Below are 12867 nucleotides of genomic sequence, written 5' to 3'. Positions count from 1 at the left end.
ACCAACAAAGAAGATAGAGAACATGAAAAAAGTTGCTATGGGGTTTCCAGAAAATGACTTCCCCTCAAAAAAAGGGAAAGTCATTTTCCGAAAAAATGGGTTTATTCTTCCTTTGACCGAAAATCAATTTCCGTAGACCATCATTTTTCCTCCTTTGCCAAACACTAGAAACCCAGAAAATGATTTCCATAAATCATTTTCGGGGTTTTCAAACACAACCTTAGATTGTTCAATAATAAAATTCTTTTCAGAATTATTGTTCTTATCTGCCGAGCCGAGCTAAGCGAGTGGAGCATGATTCTCTTACATGGTCACAAGTTTGATAGTAAGCACGCCCTTACATAATCGTCGCAGTGCAAGTTTCCCTAGTCATCCAAAAAAAAATTATCTCTTAATTCAGGTCGGACATATATTTTCTCAAATTCCAAGCAAGCTACATAAACATGATAATACCTGCATCCATATCCTCAAGAAGTAATGAGCAGCTTCTCTACTTTATATTGTGTGTAGGTACACTAAGATAAAATTTAGTGTTCTTGAAATCATCTAGTAGAGGGTTGTACCCATCTCTGGTTCTCGTCTTCGAGGGAAGGCCAAATTCTTCCATGAAAGCTGATGTGTCAAGCTGCACCAAACATACATCAACTACATATTAAGTCTGGAAAAGCAATGCTTTCTTTCAAGTGGCCGGCCTGGAAGCTTATTGCACCATCAATTCAAATGCTGCTGGGTTACATATTATCCTCTACCTGTCACTATATATTTCTATAACGATCGGGAATGACAAAGATGGTACAAAAAGTCGTCCGCACGGGCTTAGCTTAATGGTTCAGTAGGCAGTATTTGGGAGAAAAGACAAAAGTTTGAACTTCGGCGGAGGCAGTTTGGGGATTATGCCCAAAGTGGGCAGATCCCTTGTGCACACCGGTATTTGGCCCTGCCTGCTAAGCCATTGAGTCATCGTGATTTACATCCTCCCAAATGCTCTGTCGGGCCGGGATGTGGGAGGCCCTTGAAGTTGGGGATTCAACTTTTTGGGAGAAAAAAAGATGGTACGAAAAGTCCTTGGACTAGCATATAATAAGAAGATGCAAGTAACAAACTCACAGTAGAAGTCTAGTCATTACCGTTAGCGTGCGTCTTTTCTTCCCCAGCTTGGTTGATATATCTTGTTGCTGCTTCATCCATCCAGAGCAATAATGGTCCATGCATTCCAAGAGCCAAAAATCGGTTGGAAAAAATATATCAGCATCCCCCTGCAAAACAATAAACGAATATTTCACAAGTCCCACTTACTGCACTTATCACTAGCTGTGCCAATGGCCCCCAGATAGTTAAACTCACATGTTATAGTGTCACAACATATATATCATTTATTCTTCTAGGTCAAAAAGTACATTTGCAGATTCTATTTCCATTTTATAATATTTATTTAAGTCACATTATATCTTTCAATGCATCCAAAAGAAAGGATTGCCAATAGTTCTGAGAACTAAATGAACTCTCTATTAAGAACATGACAAATTACAAATCAATGCACACCTTTGCTTCCAAATAACTGTTGTAATCTGAACTGCTTCCATCTCTCTGCAAAGAGGAAAAATTTAGAAGAAATCTAGAAGAAAAATTTAGAAAAATTGGCCTAGGTGCCGATTAGGCGCTAAGCGCCCCTACACCAAGGCCCTTAAGCGGACATTAGTCGGCCAACTAGGCGGCCTAGGCGCCCAAATCAGCCAACTCAGCTGAGTGTTTTTTTTTTGTGTGTGTGCAATATGTACACTCCTGTGTTTTTCTTATTATTATTACTCGCCTGCCTAGGCGCCCGACTAGCACCTAGCGCCTTCTACAATATTGCACTCAAACAATTGCAAGTGACATGAAATAGGATGTACCTTAGTTGAGACCAGTGGAGCTCTTTCACCAGGAATTCTAACATCAGGAAGATAACTGAAATCGGAAGCAATTAAAGACATCTTTGGTAAAGCTCCATGTAAAACTTCTAGAAGTTTCTGAATATTTGAGGAATATCACTGCATAAGTTTACAAATCTAGATAGAGAAAAGAACAAGACCAGAATTTCATTTAATAATAAATAAATATAAATTTGATTTCAGAAATGTATACCAAACAGCCAGTCGGAAGCCAACATCTTCTAGGCCTGGGAAATACTTTTGCCCAAGCATTTTTCGCCATTGAAGTCAGTTTGCTGCTATTACTTAAACCATCACCCTTCATATCTATGATTTCCATACAACTTGTGATTAATGGGTCCTTGACAGGCCTATACAGCTCAGAAAGTTCTGACCTGTTAATGGAATATAAAAATGTATCAACTGTTATTTACAGATGAAATGGTCACAGCTATGGAATTTGAAGAGAGATAAATATAATATAACCTCCCAATATTGACGAGATCACAATAAATTGTCAATTTGTTAAAAAGTTGTATCATTAAGCTTTACGTATGTTGTATCAGTTGTTTTTTTTTTTTTTTTAATGCTACTTACTCTATTACAATGTAGTATCTGTTCATATGGGAGTCCAACCCGGGTGCCATCTGAGCACAAGGTGCTTGGCTGTTGTATCAGTTGTTAAAGTAATATAAAAATGTATACCAACCTTTGTGGTTGCCTCTCGACCCATACTTCCATCCACGGTGATGTTTGATTTTCAGAATAGATAAGATCATGTGGAAGATTGTCAAGGACCTACAAGATCACTAGGTTCATATGAGCTTCGAAATAAATTTGGCAAATGAAAACATATGTGAGGTATACTCTTTGTATCATTGAATATCTATGAACGACGAGTATTATAGTGCTTTGTTTATTGTAATCATGCCCGTAATATGTTATAGAAGCAAGTTATTGGTGATTGCTTATCAAAACTCAAAAGCAGTGCTCTGGAGAAGTAAGAAAAGCAGATATACCTCAAGCATGATAACCCAACAAGGTTGGTTGTTCACTTCCCCTGATTCAACAGGAAAATTACATAAGGATTCAACAAGTTCGTGGCACCATACAAGTTTCTAAAGAAATGAGAAACATAAAACAAAACAGCTAGCAAGCAATGAAAAAAAATACTTATGGTGGTAGCAAAACGCTTTACCCAATAACACCAGAAATAGATAGGGAAAATGGTAGATAAATAAAGACTTGGAAAGATGAGAAAAATATACCCCACCCACTCCGGTCAGCAGCATCACGACACTCGACTTTGAACTTGGATGCATGACTATGAACTTCTCCAACAGTTTGAATCTGCTTTGCAGCAAGAGCCGTACTAATTTCAACTGAGCTGCACCCAATGAAATAATAATAATAATACTATAATAGTAATAGTAATAATATTGCTTATTCAACTACCCTCTCTTTGCCATCCCATCAATTGCTCCTTTCTACCTTTAACTGAGAAGGAACAGCTTAATTGAACCAACTAAAAAATAGTCAACCAAGCTAACATGTTTATCAATAGTGAACCAAATTTTATTTGAATAAGCTAATGATTGTGCATTATTCTAATAACTAAATTGTAATTAGATTGACAAGTAGATGATCACCTACGTGTACGTCATATGCTCATAAACTCTTGTAGGCGCATTCAACTTTATGTAATCCAAAATTCCCTTTGCACAGGTGCCTGATCCTCCACCTATTTCATATATCTATACCAAAAGAAGGGAAGGGGGTTGATAGCGGTAAAAGAAAAGAAATTGATATAACTAGAAACTATATCTTTTAGTCTCAAACTGAACAAAAGTTAATTGCAAGTTTTCATTTTATTTTCTTTCTAAAGTTAAAATCTTCAAAACAGACAGCTATCAATGAGGATAAAAGCATAAAGACGTCATACACAACTAATGAACTTACTTTTAGTGGAACAGATAAATTAGTTGTTCGCAAAATAGCTTCTGCAATTCCATGACCATACCAAGGCTATAAAAAGAAAGATTCACATAAGTCTGCCTGAAAAGTTGAGTAGCAAAAAACAGGGAACTGAATTAACTTAATGTTTGCATTTCTGTTTTTAATATTGAGTAAATTTAACATTTCAGAGCAAAAACAAATAAATAACAGAATGGAAATGCAGTGACTTCCTTTTGCTTTTTCATTTTTGATAGACAAAGTAAATTTGAGGGCTTGGACTCCATTTAAGTGCTTATTTTACCTTAAAAAGCTCCACTGGTGTAAACCATGAAATGCCACTTTGCTTGTAAATTCTATCCAAATGCTTCATATAAGCTTTCCTGCCTGAAATGTTCCAGATATTGAGTTTACACTAGTAAAGCCGAAAATTGTTTATGCTCCAAGAGTTTTAAAATATTTCCTTTCTCCCATCCTTACTTTCATATTTTCCACATTATCCTCAACTATTTGGGGAAAAAACTCATTTTTTTCCAATTGGATGATTTTTATTCAACAATTATATATAGGGGGTTTGGTAAATAGCTATTAGCTGATTGGGTTAATGGGTTTGACTAGTAGATAGTATTAGCTGATTGTAGAAAGACGTTTGGTAAATTAGTTGTTAACTGATAGTTGATTACATGCAAAATGACTTTCTCAAAAAGCTGATAGAAAAAGCTGCTTTGAGAAGCTTTTTGAATTTAAGTGTTTTCGACCAATAAGCTATTACAGAAAGCTAATTAATCAAACACTCATATATTTGTTGTTTAACCAGGTCAAATAGCTAATAATGGTCAAACAAGTCAAAATTGGCTGATAAGCTAACTATGTTACCAAGCTTTTCATCCATGCTTCATAAGAAACACTAAAACCTAAATGTGCAGTGAAAAATTTGCACTTTGAAGCATGATCCCATGGAACAAATCAGCAATAACCTTCTAATAGTACTGAAATCTTATTTCCAGAAACTTGAACCACTATCATCATACAAGTAAAATGTAATAATCACATTACTTATTCAACTAATCAAAATAAATGAATAAAATTGGCAGCATAAAAATAAGAGGAAAACAATTAGAGCAAGATTAACCTTCAAGTTGATTGAATTTAATGCTTTTGTCAAGAACTCCAACTGAATCAGGCATCTGAGAGAAGTACCCATGATTGGGATCATACAGTGCCTTGTGAATAAAATCTCTAACCTTCACATCAAAATCCCCAAAAAAAATCATAACTTTATTAAGAAAACCAAAAAATAAATAAATAAAATTATATGACAAAGGTGATAGAAAGTTAGAAAGTACGAGAATCGGTGAGTCCCCAACAATGTGAGTGGAGAAGAAAGCTGAATACCGGTGATTGAAGAAGTCCAGTGGTGTCACTGAGGATGAAAAGATTCAAATAATCAGAGAGAAAGTAGTGGAAATTAAAACAGACACCACACACAGCGAGAGAGAGAGATGACCTTTGGGATTTCTATTGAAGAGGGAAATGATATTTCTGGAGGAGAAAGAGGTAGAAACCATAGCTCTTGAGCGAAGATTTGCTTTCATGACTTTCGTCAGTGTTGTATATTTTTTCCCCTACAATTTCGTAAGGGTTGAAGGAGGGTTTTATCATCATGTCCTATCTTTTTTTCCCCTACAATTTCAGTGTAAATTTTTTTTAATGAGAGAGATCCGCTAATACTAAATAAGTGTATTCATTATGTGAATTTCACTTTTGTGTATTTTTACTAATTATTTTTTGTACGTGTAAACAAAATAAAGCCCCACACATCACATAGTAATTACAGACACATAACATGATAACTACAAACATATAAAACGTAATTACATGTACAAAATATGTTAACTGACACATAACATGTTAACTAAAATCTTATGTATATGTAGTTAACATATTTTATACATGTAGTTAACAATTTGTGTCTGTAACTATCATTTTATGTGCTTTCAATTTATTTACAAGTGTAAAAATTCTTAATTACATATACAAAATATGTTAAATGTATACACAATTTTTAGATCTGAATTCATAATATCTTTTTTTTTAGAACAAAAGCCCATCCTGTAAGAATTATTAGAAGCTTCATAATGTAATATGAGATTATGAACCCTGGTTCAAGGTATAACAATTAGGAGTTGGGACTTGGGACATAAGTTTGCAGCCCAAACTGCCAAAAATTAATTCCAATACTGCAAAAGCCCATCTTGAAAAATTATTAGAAGCTTCTCAATTTCTCATTTAAAAATGCAAACTAATAACAATAAACGTCCTTCTAAGACTAGGTGTACAATTGTTTTTCCTTTTTTTTTTCCCTAATAAAACGATAGGTAAAATGTGCCCATAACCTTATATATAATTGTTTTCTTAATGTGAAGTTTAGTCACTATCCAAAAGTATGTTATAAATCACGCACAACAATAAGTTACAACACTACTAATTTTTGGTACGAGAATCATATTTTATTCACTCGATCACTCTTTTATGATCAATTATAAGAAATTCTTAAACCTTGTATAATAGTGTTATAGTAATTATTAAAAAATAAAATAGACTAGGTCGATGACTTATGTTTGTCGTGTGTTGAATTAGGTCATCATAGTTGTCTTACAATACTGACATGTTATCTACCTAAACAACTATGTTCACATACCAACTAAGAAGTGTCATATTAACTCACTTGAAATTTGTCATCATGATACAAACTATTGTGTTTACTATAAATAGCTAGTGATTTTGCTATCCAAATATCTTCATCTCACTTCTTGCTATTGAGCATGTAGTCATTAATGTGCAATCCAATTATTAGCTTAGACTTTTAGTTGAGATGAAGCACATGCTTCAATTTGGTATCAGAGTCCAACCAAAGGTCATGTGTTTGAATCTTAGTGCTACAACTATTAATTTAGACTTTTAGTTGAGATGAAGCATTCGCTTATATTAAAGCGGTCTAACATTCTTTACAATCATTCTTGTAAATAGTCGTTGATATTCTTCTATTGTAAATAAACATACTCTCTCATTTCTCTATCATCTCAATATATATGAAGCAATGGAAAGACACGAGCTCCTACTTTTCAGTCCAATTTTTAATATCACTAATTTATACTATTATTAAAATGATTAAAGTTTTCATTATATATAGCGATTAATTATTGAGCAGAGATTTAAAAATCAAAGCGTAACGCCAGTGTCACACAAATATAAAAATATATATATAATTATGATTTTACTATATTATAATTTTTATTATAATAATATAATAAACAATTGATTCTTATATATATTATTTCAAAACCTATAAAACCTAACCCAAGAAAGTTGCTTATTAAATTCTCGAATTTCAATTAGTTGCATAATCACATGTCATTTTGTAATCATTAAGTAACGTAACCAGTTTATAATATACTACCAAAGAAATGGATCGTACAATTTTATAATTAACATACAGATGCATGAATAGTTGACAGTCGGACCAAGTTGCAACTTGCAAGATGCAACTTACCATTTTGGTACATATTTTAGTTGCCTTAGCTAATTATTTCCACTATTATATTGCATCTGCTTTATCACTTCCCAGACCCCATTGCTTATGATTGGCTTTCAAGTTGGTCCAACAAGATTATATAATAATGAGGGCAAAGGTTCGAGACTGTCGCACATAACTTTTTTAATGTAAATTACTTTTTTACGTGATTTATAAACTGTTAAATAAGAATGAAGTGTGTATATCTTCAGATACTGTGAATAGCTTAAGGTACAAAATTGTATAATATGAGACACAGAAACGCATAATCCAAGACACATACACCTGCTTTAAGTAAATTTTTTTTTAAAAAAATATGTAACGTGAATTGAACAACAAACGGACACCATTAAAATTAAAATTCAAAACGACGTCGTTTAGGATCAGGATTCACGGTATAACGATTGCACAACTGACGTGCTAGTTTGCTAGATATTTAATTGCTATTAAGCCATTGTGTGCCATGTGATATACTCCGTAGTATTTATGGTCTTTTAATATTTGTGTGAGACCTCTCACGGGCAAATTATTGTATGGACCATGGTCCACACAATGTTATGTGGACCATAACAAAAAATATATTTTTAATATATTGAATGTACATTATTTTTGTACTGAATGTACATTATACAATATAATGTACACTAAGAATAAAAATAATGTACATCCCATGAATACAATGTACATTATTTTTGTTTTGAATGTATATTATTTTTGTACTGAATGTACATTATTTTACAGTAAACAAAATATGGTCCACACAACTTGTGTGGACCATGGTCCATACAATAATGATTGCCTCTCACGGGTCTCAATCCGTGAGACGGGTCAGATCTTTGATTAATAGGTTGGATATTCGACCCCATTAACCAACGATCCAACCTGTCTTATGGACTGAGACCCATGAGACGGTCTCACACAAGTTTTTGCCTTTTATTATTATTATTTTTTTTTTTGAAAAACCAAATCATGAATATTATTAAATCATAAATTCAATACAAGGCGGAATAGAAAAAAGTCAACAACCAGGACCAATTTGAGAATGCGTAGCTCTAGCCAAAGCATGAGCTAGTTTGTTCACTGATCTAGATACATATTGAAAAGACACCATTTCAAAGTGTCGTTTTAAGATATGACATTCACGTAAAACACAACTCGCATAAGAATAGTCCTGTGAAATGTCATTCAGAAGCTTAACCACCATTTGAGAATCTAAGAAGATGATGATTTTGTGATGTCCCCTTTCCATTAGCCAAGATATATAAGGCTTCCTTCACTGCAAAAGCTTCCGCCAGATAATGCCCAATCATATGGAAATACAGTAATGTTGGAGAAAATTGACTTGGGTTTAAATTAATTATTCTTAAAATAAGGATAAAAAAAAGTTAAAATAAAAAGAAATACTCAAAATAGGGCGAAGAACTTGTAATATTGGTCAATAATTAATTTTGTGATTACAAGATGAAGTGTAAGAATGAGATAAACGGCCGCTCTCTGAGAACATAATTGGACTATTTATACAAGAAGGATCCTAACTGCTCTCTTAGTGACACCTTGTGCGATCTGAATGCTCCTTCGAGAGGATACTTATAATGGATGGTGTTGATACTTTCTCAACCTATTGAAGCTCACTGAGGCTTGAACCTAGTTCAATAGTAATACGAGGCCATAAGATTTTATTTTATTTGTTTAGTACTATTGATACTATTAGAATGTAGTATCTATTCAAATATACTTTCACTAGGAGTCGAACATGTAATCTCCGATTTGAGAGAGCCATAGAGACCACAAGTTGTTTTTTCCCACAAAACATCGCAAAGAATCTTTGGCGATTCCTTGATAAGGATTATATTAATTGTAACGAATAAGAAACATTTCGAGTATTTATGTTTCCTAATTGTTTTTGAATTATTGACAAATTTCAAATTCACACTTTAAAAGCATGTAAGAACTCCATAAAATTACTAAGAAAGAATAAAATAACAATACTGATATTCCCCTACTTGAATATTCTTTTACTATACCAATATGGCTATTTAAACTATTATACTAATAATACCTCTAATTATTAATCCCAAGGTAATAATTAATTGATAATATGGCTATCATCATATATCATTTCATTCTTTCATCCACTTCATCACTTTACATACATCATAAAGTCTCCAACTAATCTATTTGCAGCTCCATTTTGTTCTCTGCATAAAGTTGGGAAGAATTAAACCTAGCTTTTATAACATGAAGTTATCCTCCCATTCTGTAGAAGTAAAAAAAAAAAAAGAAAAAAAAAAGAAAAAAATAAATAATGAGGCCTTTTTCTTTCTCACTTTTGGGTGGTCATAATCGGAATTGCCTAAACTCAGAGCCAGAATGGAAAGTTGTTAGTTTTTCACATCATTTACCTAACTAACGAACATAGGACTGATATATGTTCCAATCATTTGGAGTCAACAAACCTAACATTAAAATGAAAATAAATGATGGTTTTCTCTATATTAAAAGTTTTGGTTGTTATAGAAGTTTAAATATGACTAAATTTTTTATTTTTATATCAAGAGGAGGGGCCAACCCCATTAAACTACATTACGGAGATGGTGTGTTTCTGGGAACATCAAGACCTCCACTAACATCTCAAAAGCCTCCCTTGTGGGTTGAACCCAAACTCTTATCCCACGCTCCTGACTCAAAGCTCGCTTATCCTAACAATTTGTCACTCAATTTTGTTTCCTGATAAAAAACATGATTGAATTTGAAATAAGGAAAATGTCACTCATAAATAACTGATTTTTAATATATAATGTGACAAAATGTCACATTGTAAATATGCAATGTTGTAAAAATCGCGCCTAGGCGCTAGGAGGCCGCCGCGAGGAATGGCCTCGGCGGCCTCTTCAGCGGCTGGCCGGCTAGGCGGTCTAGGTGGCCGCTTAGACCGCCTAATCGGTCGGTTCGGCGATTTTTTTTTTTTTTTTTATTTTTTTTGAAATTGTCGAAAAAGTTTCGAAAGGCATAACTTTTGACTCGATTGTCCGGTTTGGACAATTTTTTTTTTCAAATCGCGTATTTTTCGAGATCTATACACTGCAAACGCGGTTTGGTCCACTAATTTCTCAAAAAATACTTCTTTAGCTCTTAATTTTAGTTTTTTATGTGTTTATGGTTTAAATAATCTTTTGAACAATTTTACAACCACTTTTGTAAATAGTTTCTAAGAAATAACTATGGAAACCTTATGTTTTAGTACTAAATTTTTAATTTTTAATTTTTTTTAATTAAAAAAAATAAAAATAATAATAATAAATAAAAAATCGGCGCCTAGGCGCCTAGGGGGCGCCTAACGTTTTTTGCAACGTTGTAAATATATATGTAATAACTACCCAAACATGCAATTGTCATATAAGAGAGTAGTTGTGGGTCTGTGAATGATAAATGTAAGGGTCTGTAGTATATATGGTTCTTGGTTCTTGAAACTTTATGTATGGCTCCCATAGACTGATGGTCCGTGTAAGTAAGCTCATACTTATTTAAATCTTGTTATTGTGTGTATGTTTTTAATTGATGAATTGATAAGTAAATACCAGTATTGACTTTCATCATTTTATCAATCTATCATATAATTTGCTCCATGCACTATAAAATCTAAATATCATCTCCTATGTTGCCTCAGAAAAGGGTAGTTAAATGAGCCTAATCTAATTCTCATACTTAGATGATTAGAAACACTATTTGAATTAAATTCGTCGCATCTAATTTTTCTAGTGCAGTTTGTATAAGGTAATGTATATATATAGTGAGTGTGTGTATATAGTACTTTTTTTTAAATAAAAGAAATGAAATGCCAGCAGTACCCACGTGTTTCTTCCGCCCATATGTCCCTCCTTACTCCCAATAAAAACAAGGGGGGAGAAAGATGGAGAAACATACACATGAACAAGCCAACACCTTGCTCCCTACCACTTAAACGAATATATGATTTTTAAAAATTACTTTAAAATAAATAAATACAAATATGAAATTTCATACACTTAACAAATACAAATGTGAGTCTAAAAAGTGACTTTTTATTTCTTTTCAAAAAGACTGACGAATGAAAATAGTAATAATAACAATAATAATATAATAATAATTAAAAGAAATCCAGCTGATATCACTGATATGTTATACTGTGCTCTGCATAGGCAGGCAGTGCATATAGAAGGGAAAAGACTACAAAAATTAGATGTCGGGAAAATTGTAATTTATGCATTTTCGTAATATGTCAATTATCAATATGAATTAAAAATCATTAGTGATATAAATGTTGTCCTTCAATTTTTAAAACGGTACATATATTGTCTTTCGCATAGTGTAAATATTGTCCCTTAATTTTCCTTCTGTACGGTACGGGATGAGCAATATATGTACCGTTTTAAAAATTGAAAGACAATATTTACACATAATAATTTAGGGGTGACATTAATAATTGATATATAATATATTATGCGGGGACATAAATTACAATTTTTTCTTAGATGTGTTACATAAGTTGTGTTTTAGACACAAATAATAATAGATGTTAAAATGTTAAGTTCGGTTTTTTTTTTTTTAAATAAATTATTTTATTGATCTTTTCGTATTGAGCAATCACTTTGAGAGATAATGACTTGTGGTAAGAAATGATATCGCTTTTATGCTTTCCAATGTTTTCTAACACAAATAGCAAAGAAAAGACTAAAAAGATTATGGATAATTACATGACGCTGCTGTAGTAAGATTCTTGTTTATTCAGACATAAATAATAATCCGTGTTTAAAAACTTTATTTTTTTGATTGTTTTTTTTTTTTTTTTTTTTTTTTTTTTTTTTTGTGGTGCGGGTTAATCACTCGAGGGCTATGTTAGGGCTCTATAGTTATATGTGTTGTGTAATTCTATTATGAGTTGTCTCTCGTATATATTTATCTATCTTGTGTATTCTATTGTAGTAGAATAAGAAAGACAGTGTTCATCTGGTATCAGCATTAGGACGTTGGAATCTGATAGCTATGCAAGACAGTTCTGTCAGTACTAAGTGGACTATTTCTAAGACGGTTTCTTCTCCACCGCATCCGACACCTATATCTCTTTCCACGACACATCACTTTAAGTTGTGTCCATCAAACTCGCCGCTCGAAACTTTTTATTCAGGCGTACGCAATTAGTGTCGTTTCTTCGTGGTCAAAATCTACTTGGTTACTTGATGTGTCAAAGTGTCTCTTCGGAGTTGTATATTTTTTTCGATTTGGATTAAGCTGACTGTTTGGAGGATCGAAAATCGACCAATAAAAAATATCTGGTAAGATTTTAAGTTTAACTATGGTTAAGTATATATAATACTCCGTATAAAAATAGATATTGATAAAGTTTGATTGTGAATTAATAGAGAGTGAGTTTTGGATAATATAAAATGAAAG

At 32.8% G+C, this 12867-nt stretch overlaps 1 protein-coding gene across 2 annotated transcripts; it reads right to left on the bottom strand.

Annotated features, from left to right (window-relative positions):
• Nucleotides 1-153: 153 nt before the first annotated feature.
• Nucleotides 154-5525, bottom strand: LOC109176050. 2 transcript variants are annotated; one of them, XM_019325468.1, is made up of 15 exons: nt 5371-5525; nt 5210-5286; nt 4996-5107; nt 4168-4250; nt 3870-3935; nt 3564-3664; nt 3179-3297; nt 2930-2970; nt 2620-2708; nt 2125-2305; nt 1893-2009; nt 1543-1587; nt 1128-1256; nt 454-625; nt 154-365 (listed from the first exon to the last, which is right to left on the bottom strand). In XM_019325468.1, the coding sequence occupies exons 1-14, from the start codon at nt 5456-5458 to the stop codon at nt 491-493; spliced, it is 1383 nt and encodes a 460-aa protein (XP_019181013.1). In that variant the 5' UTR covers nt 5459-5525; the 3' UTR covers nt 154-365; nt 454-490. The 2 variants fall into 2 exon arrangements, with proteins under 2 accessions (XP_019181013.1, XP_019181014.1); XM_019325469.1 differs by having other exon boundaries at nt 4996-5102.
• Between the last annotated feature and the right edge of the window lie 7342 nt (nt 5526-12867).

The sequence above is a fragment of the Ipomoea nil genome, unplaced genomic scaffold (genome assembly GCF_001879475.1).
Source record: "Ipomoea nil cultivar Tokyo-kokei standard unplaced genomic scaffold, Asagao_1.1 scaffold0688, whole genome shotgun sequence".
Taxonomy (NCBI): domain Eukaryota; kingdom Viridiplantae; phylum Streptophyta; class Magnoliopsida; order Solanales; family Convolvulaceae; genus Ipomoea; species Ipomoea nil.
Note: the sequence above shows the minus strand (reverse complement) of the source record. Positions and strands in the feature narration are given on the sequence as shown.

Bases quoted from the DNA above. Each gene is read 5' to 3' on its own strand.
- LOC109176050 (XM_019325468.1), bottom strand. From the start codon at position 5,458: ATGAAAGCAAATCTTCGCTCAAGAGCTATGGTTTCTACCTCTTTCTCC. The intron at 5,287-5,370 runs GTCATCTCTCTC...TTTCATCCTCAG, and splicing joins CTTCAATAGAAATCCCAAAG to TGACACCACTGGACTTCTTC. The intron at 3,936-4,167 runs GTAAAATAAGCA...TTCTTTTTATAG, and splicing joins CACCAGTGGAGCTTTTTAAG to CCTTGGTATGGTCATGGAAT.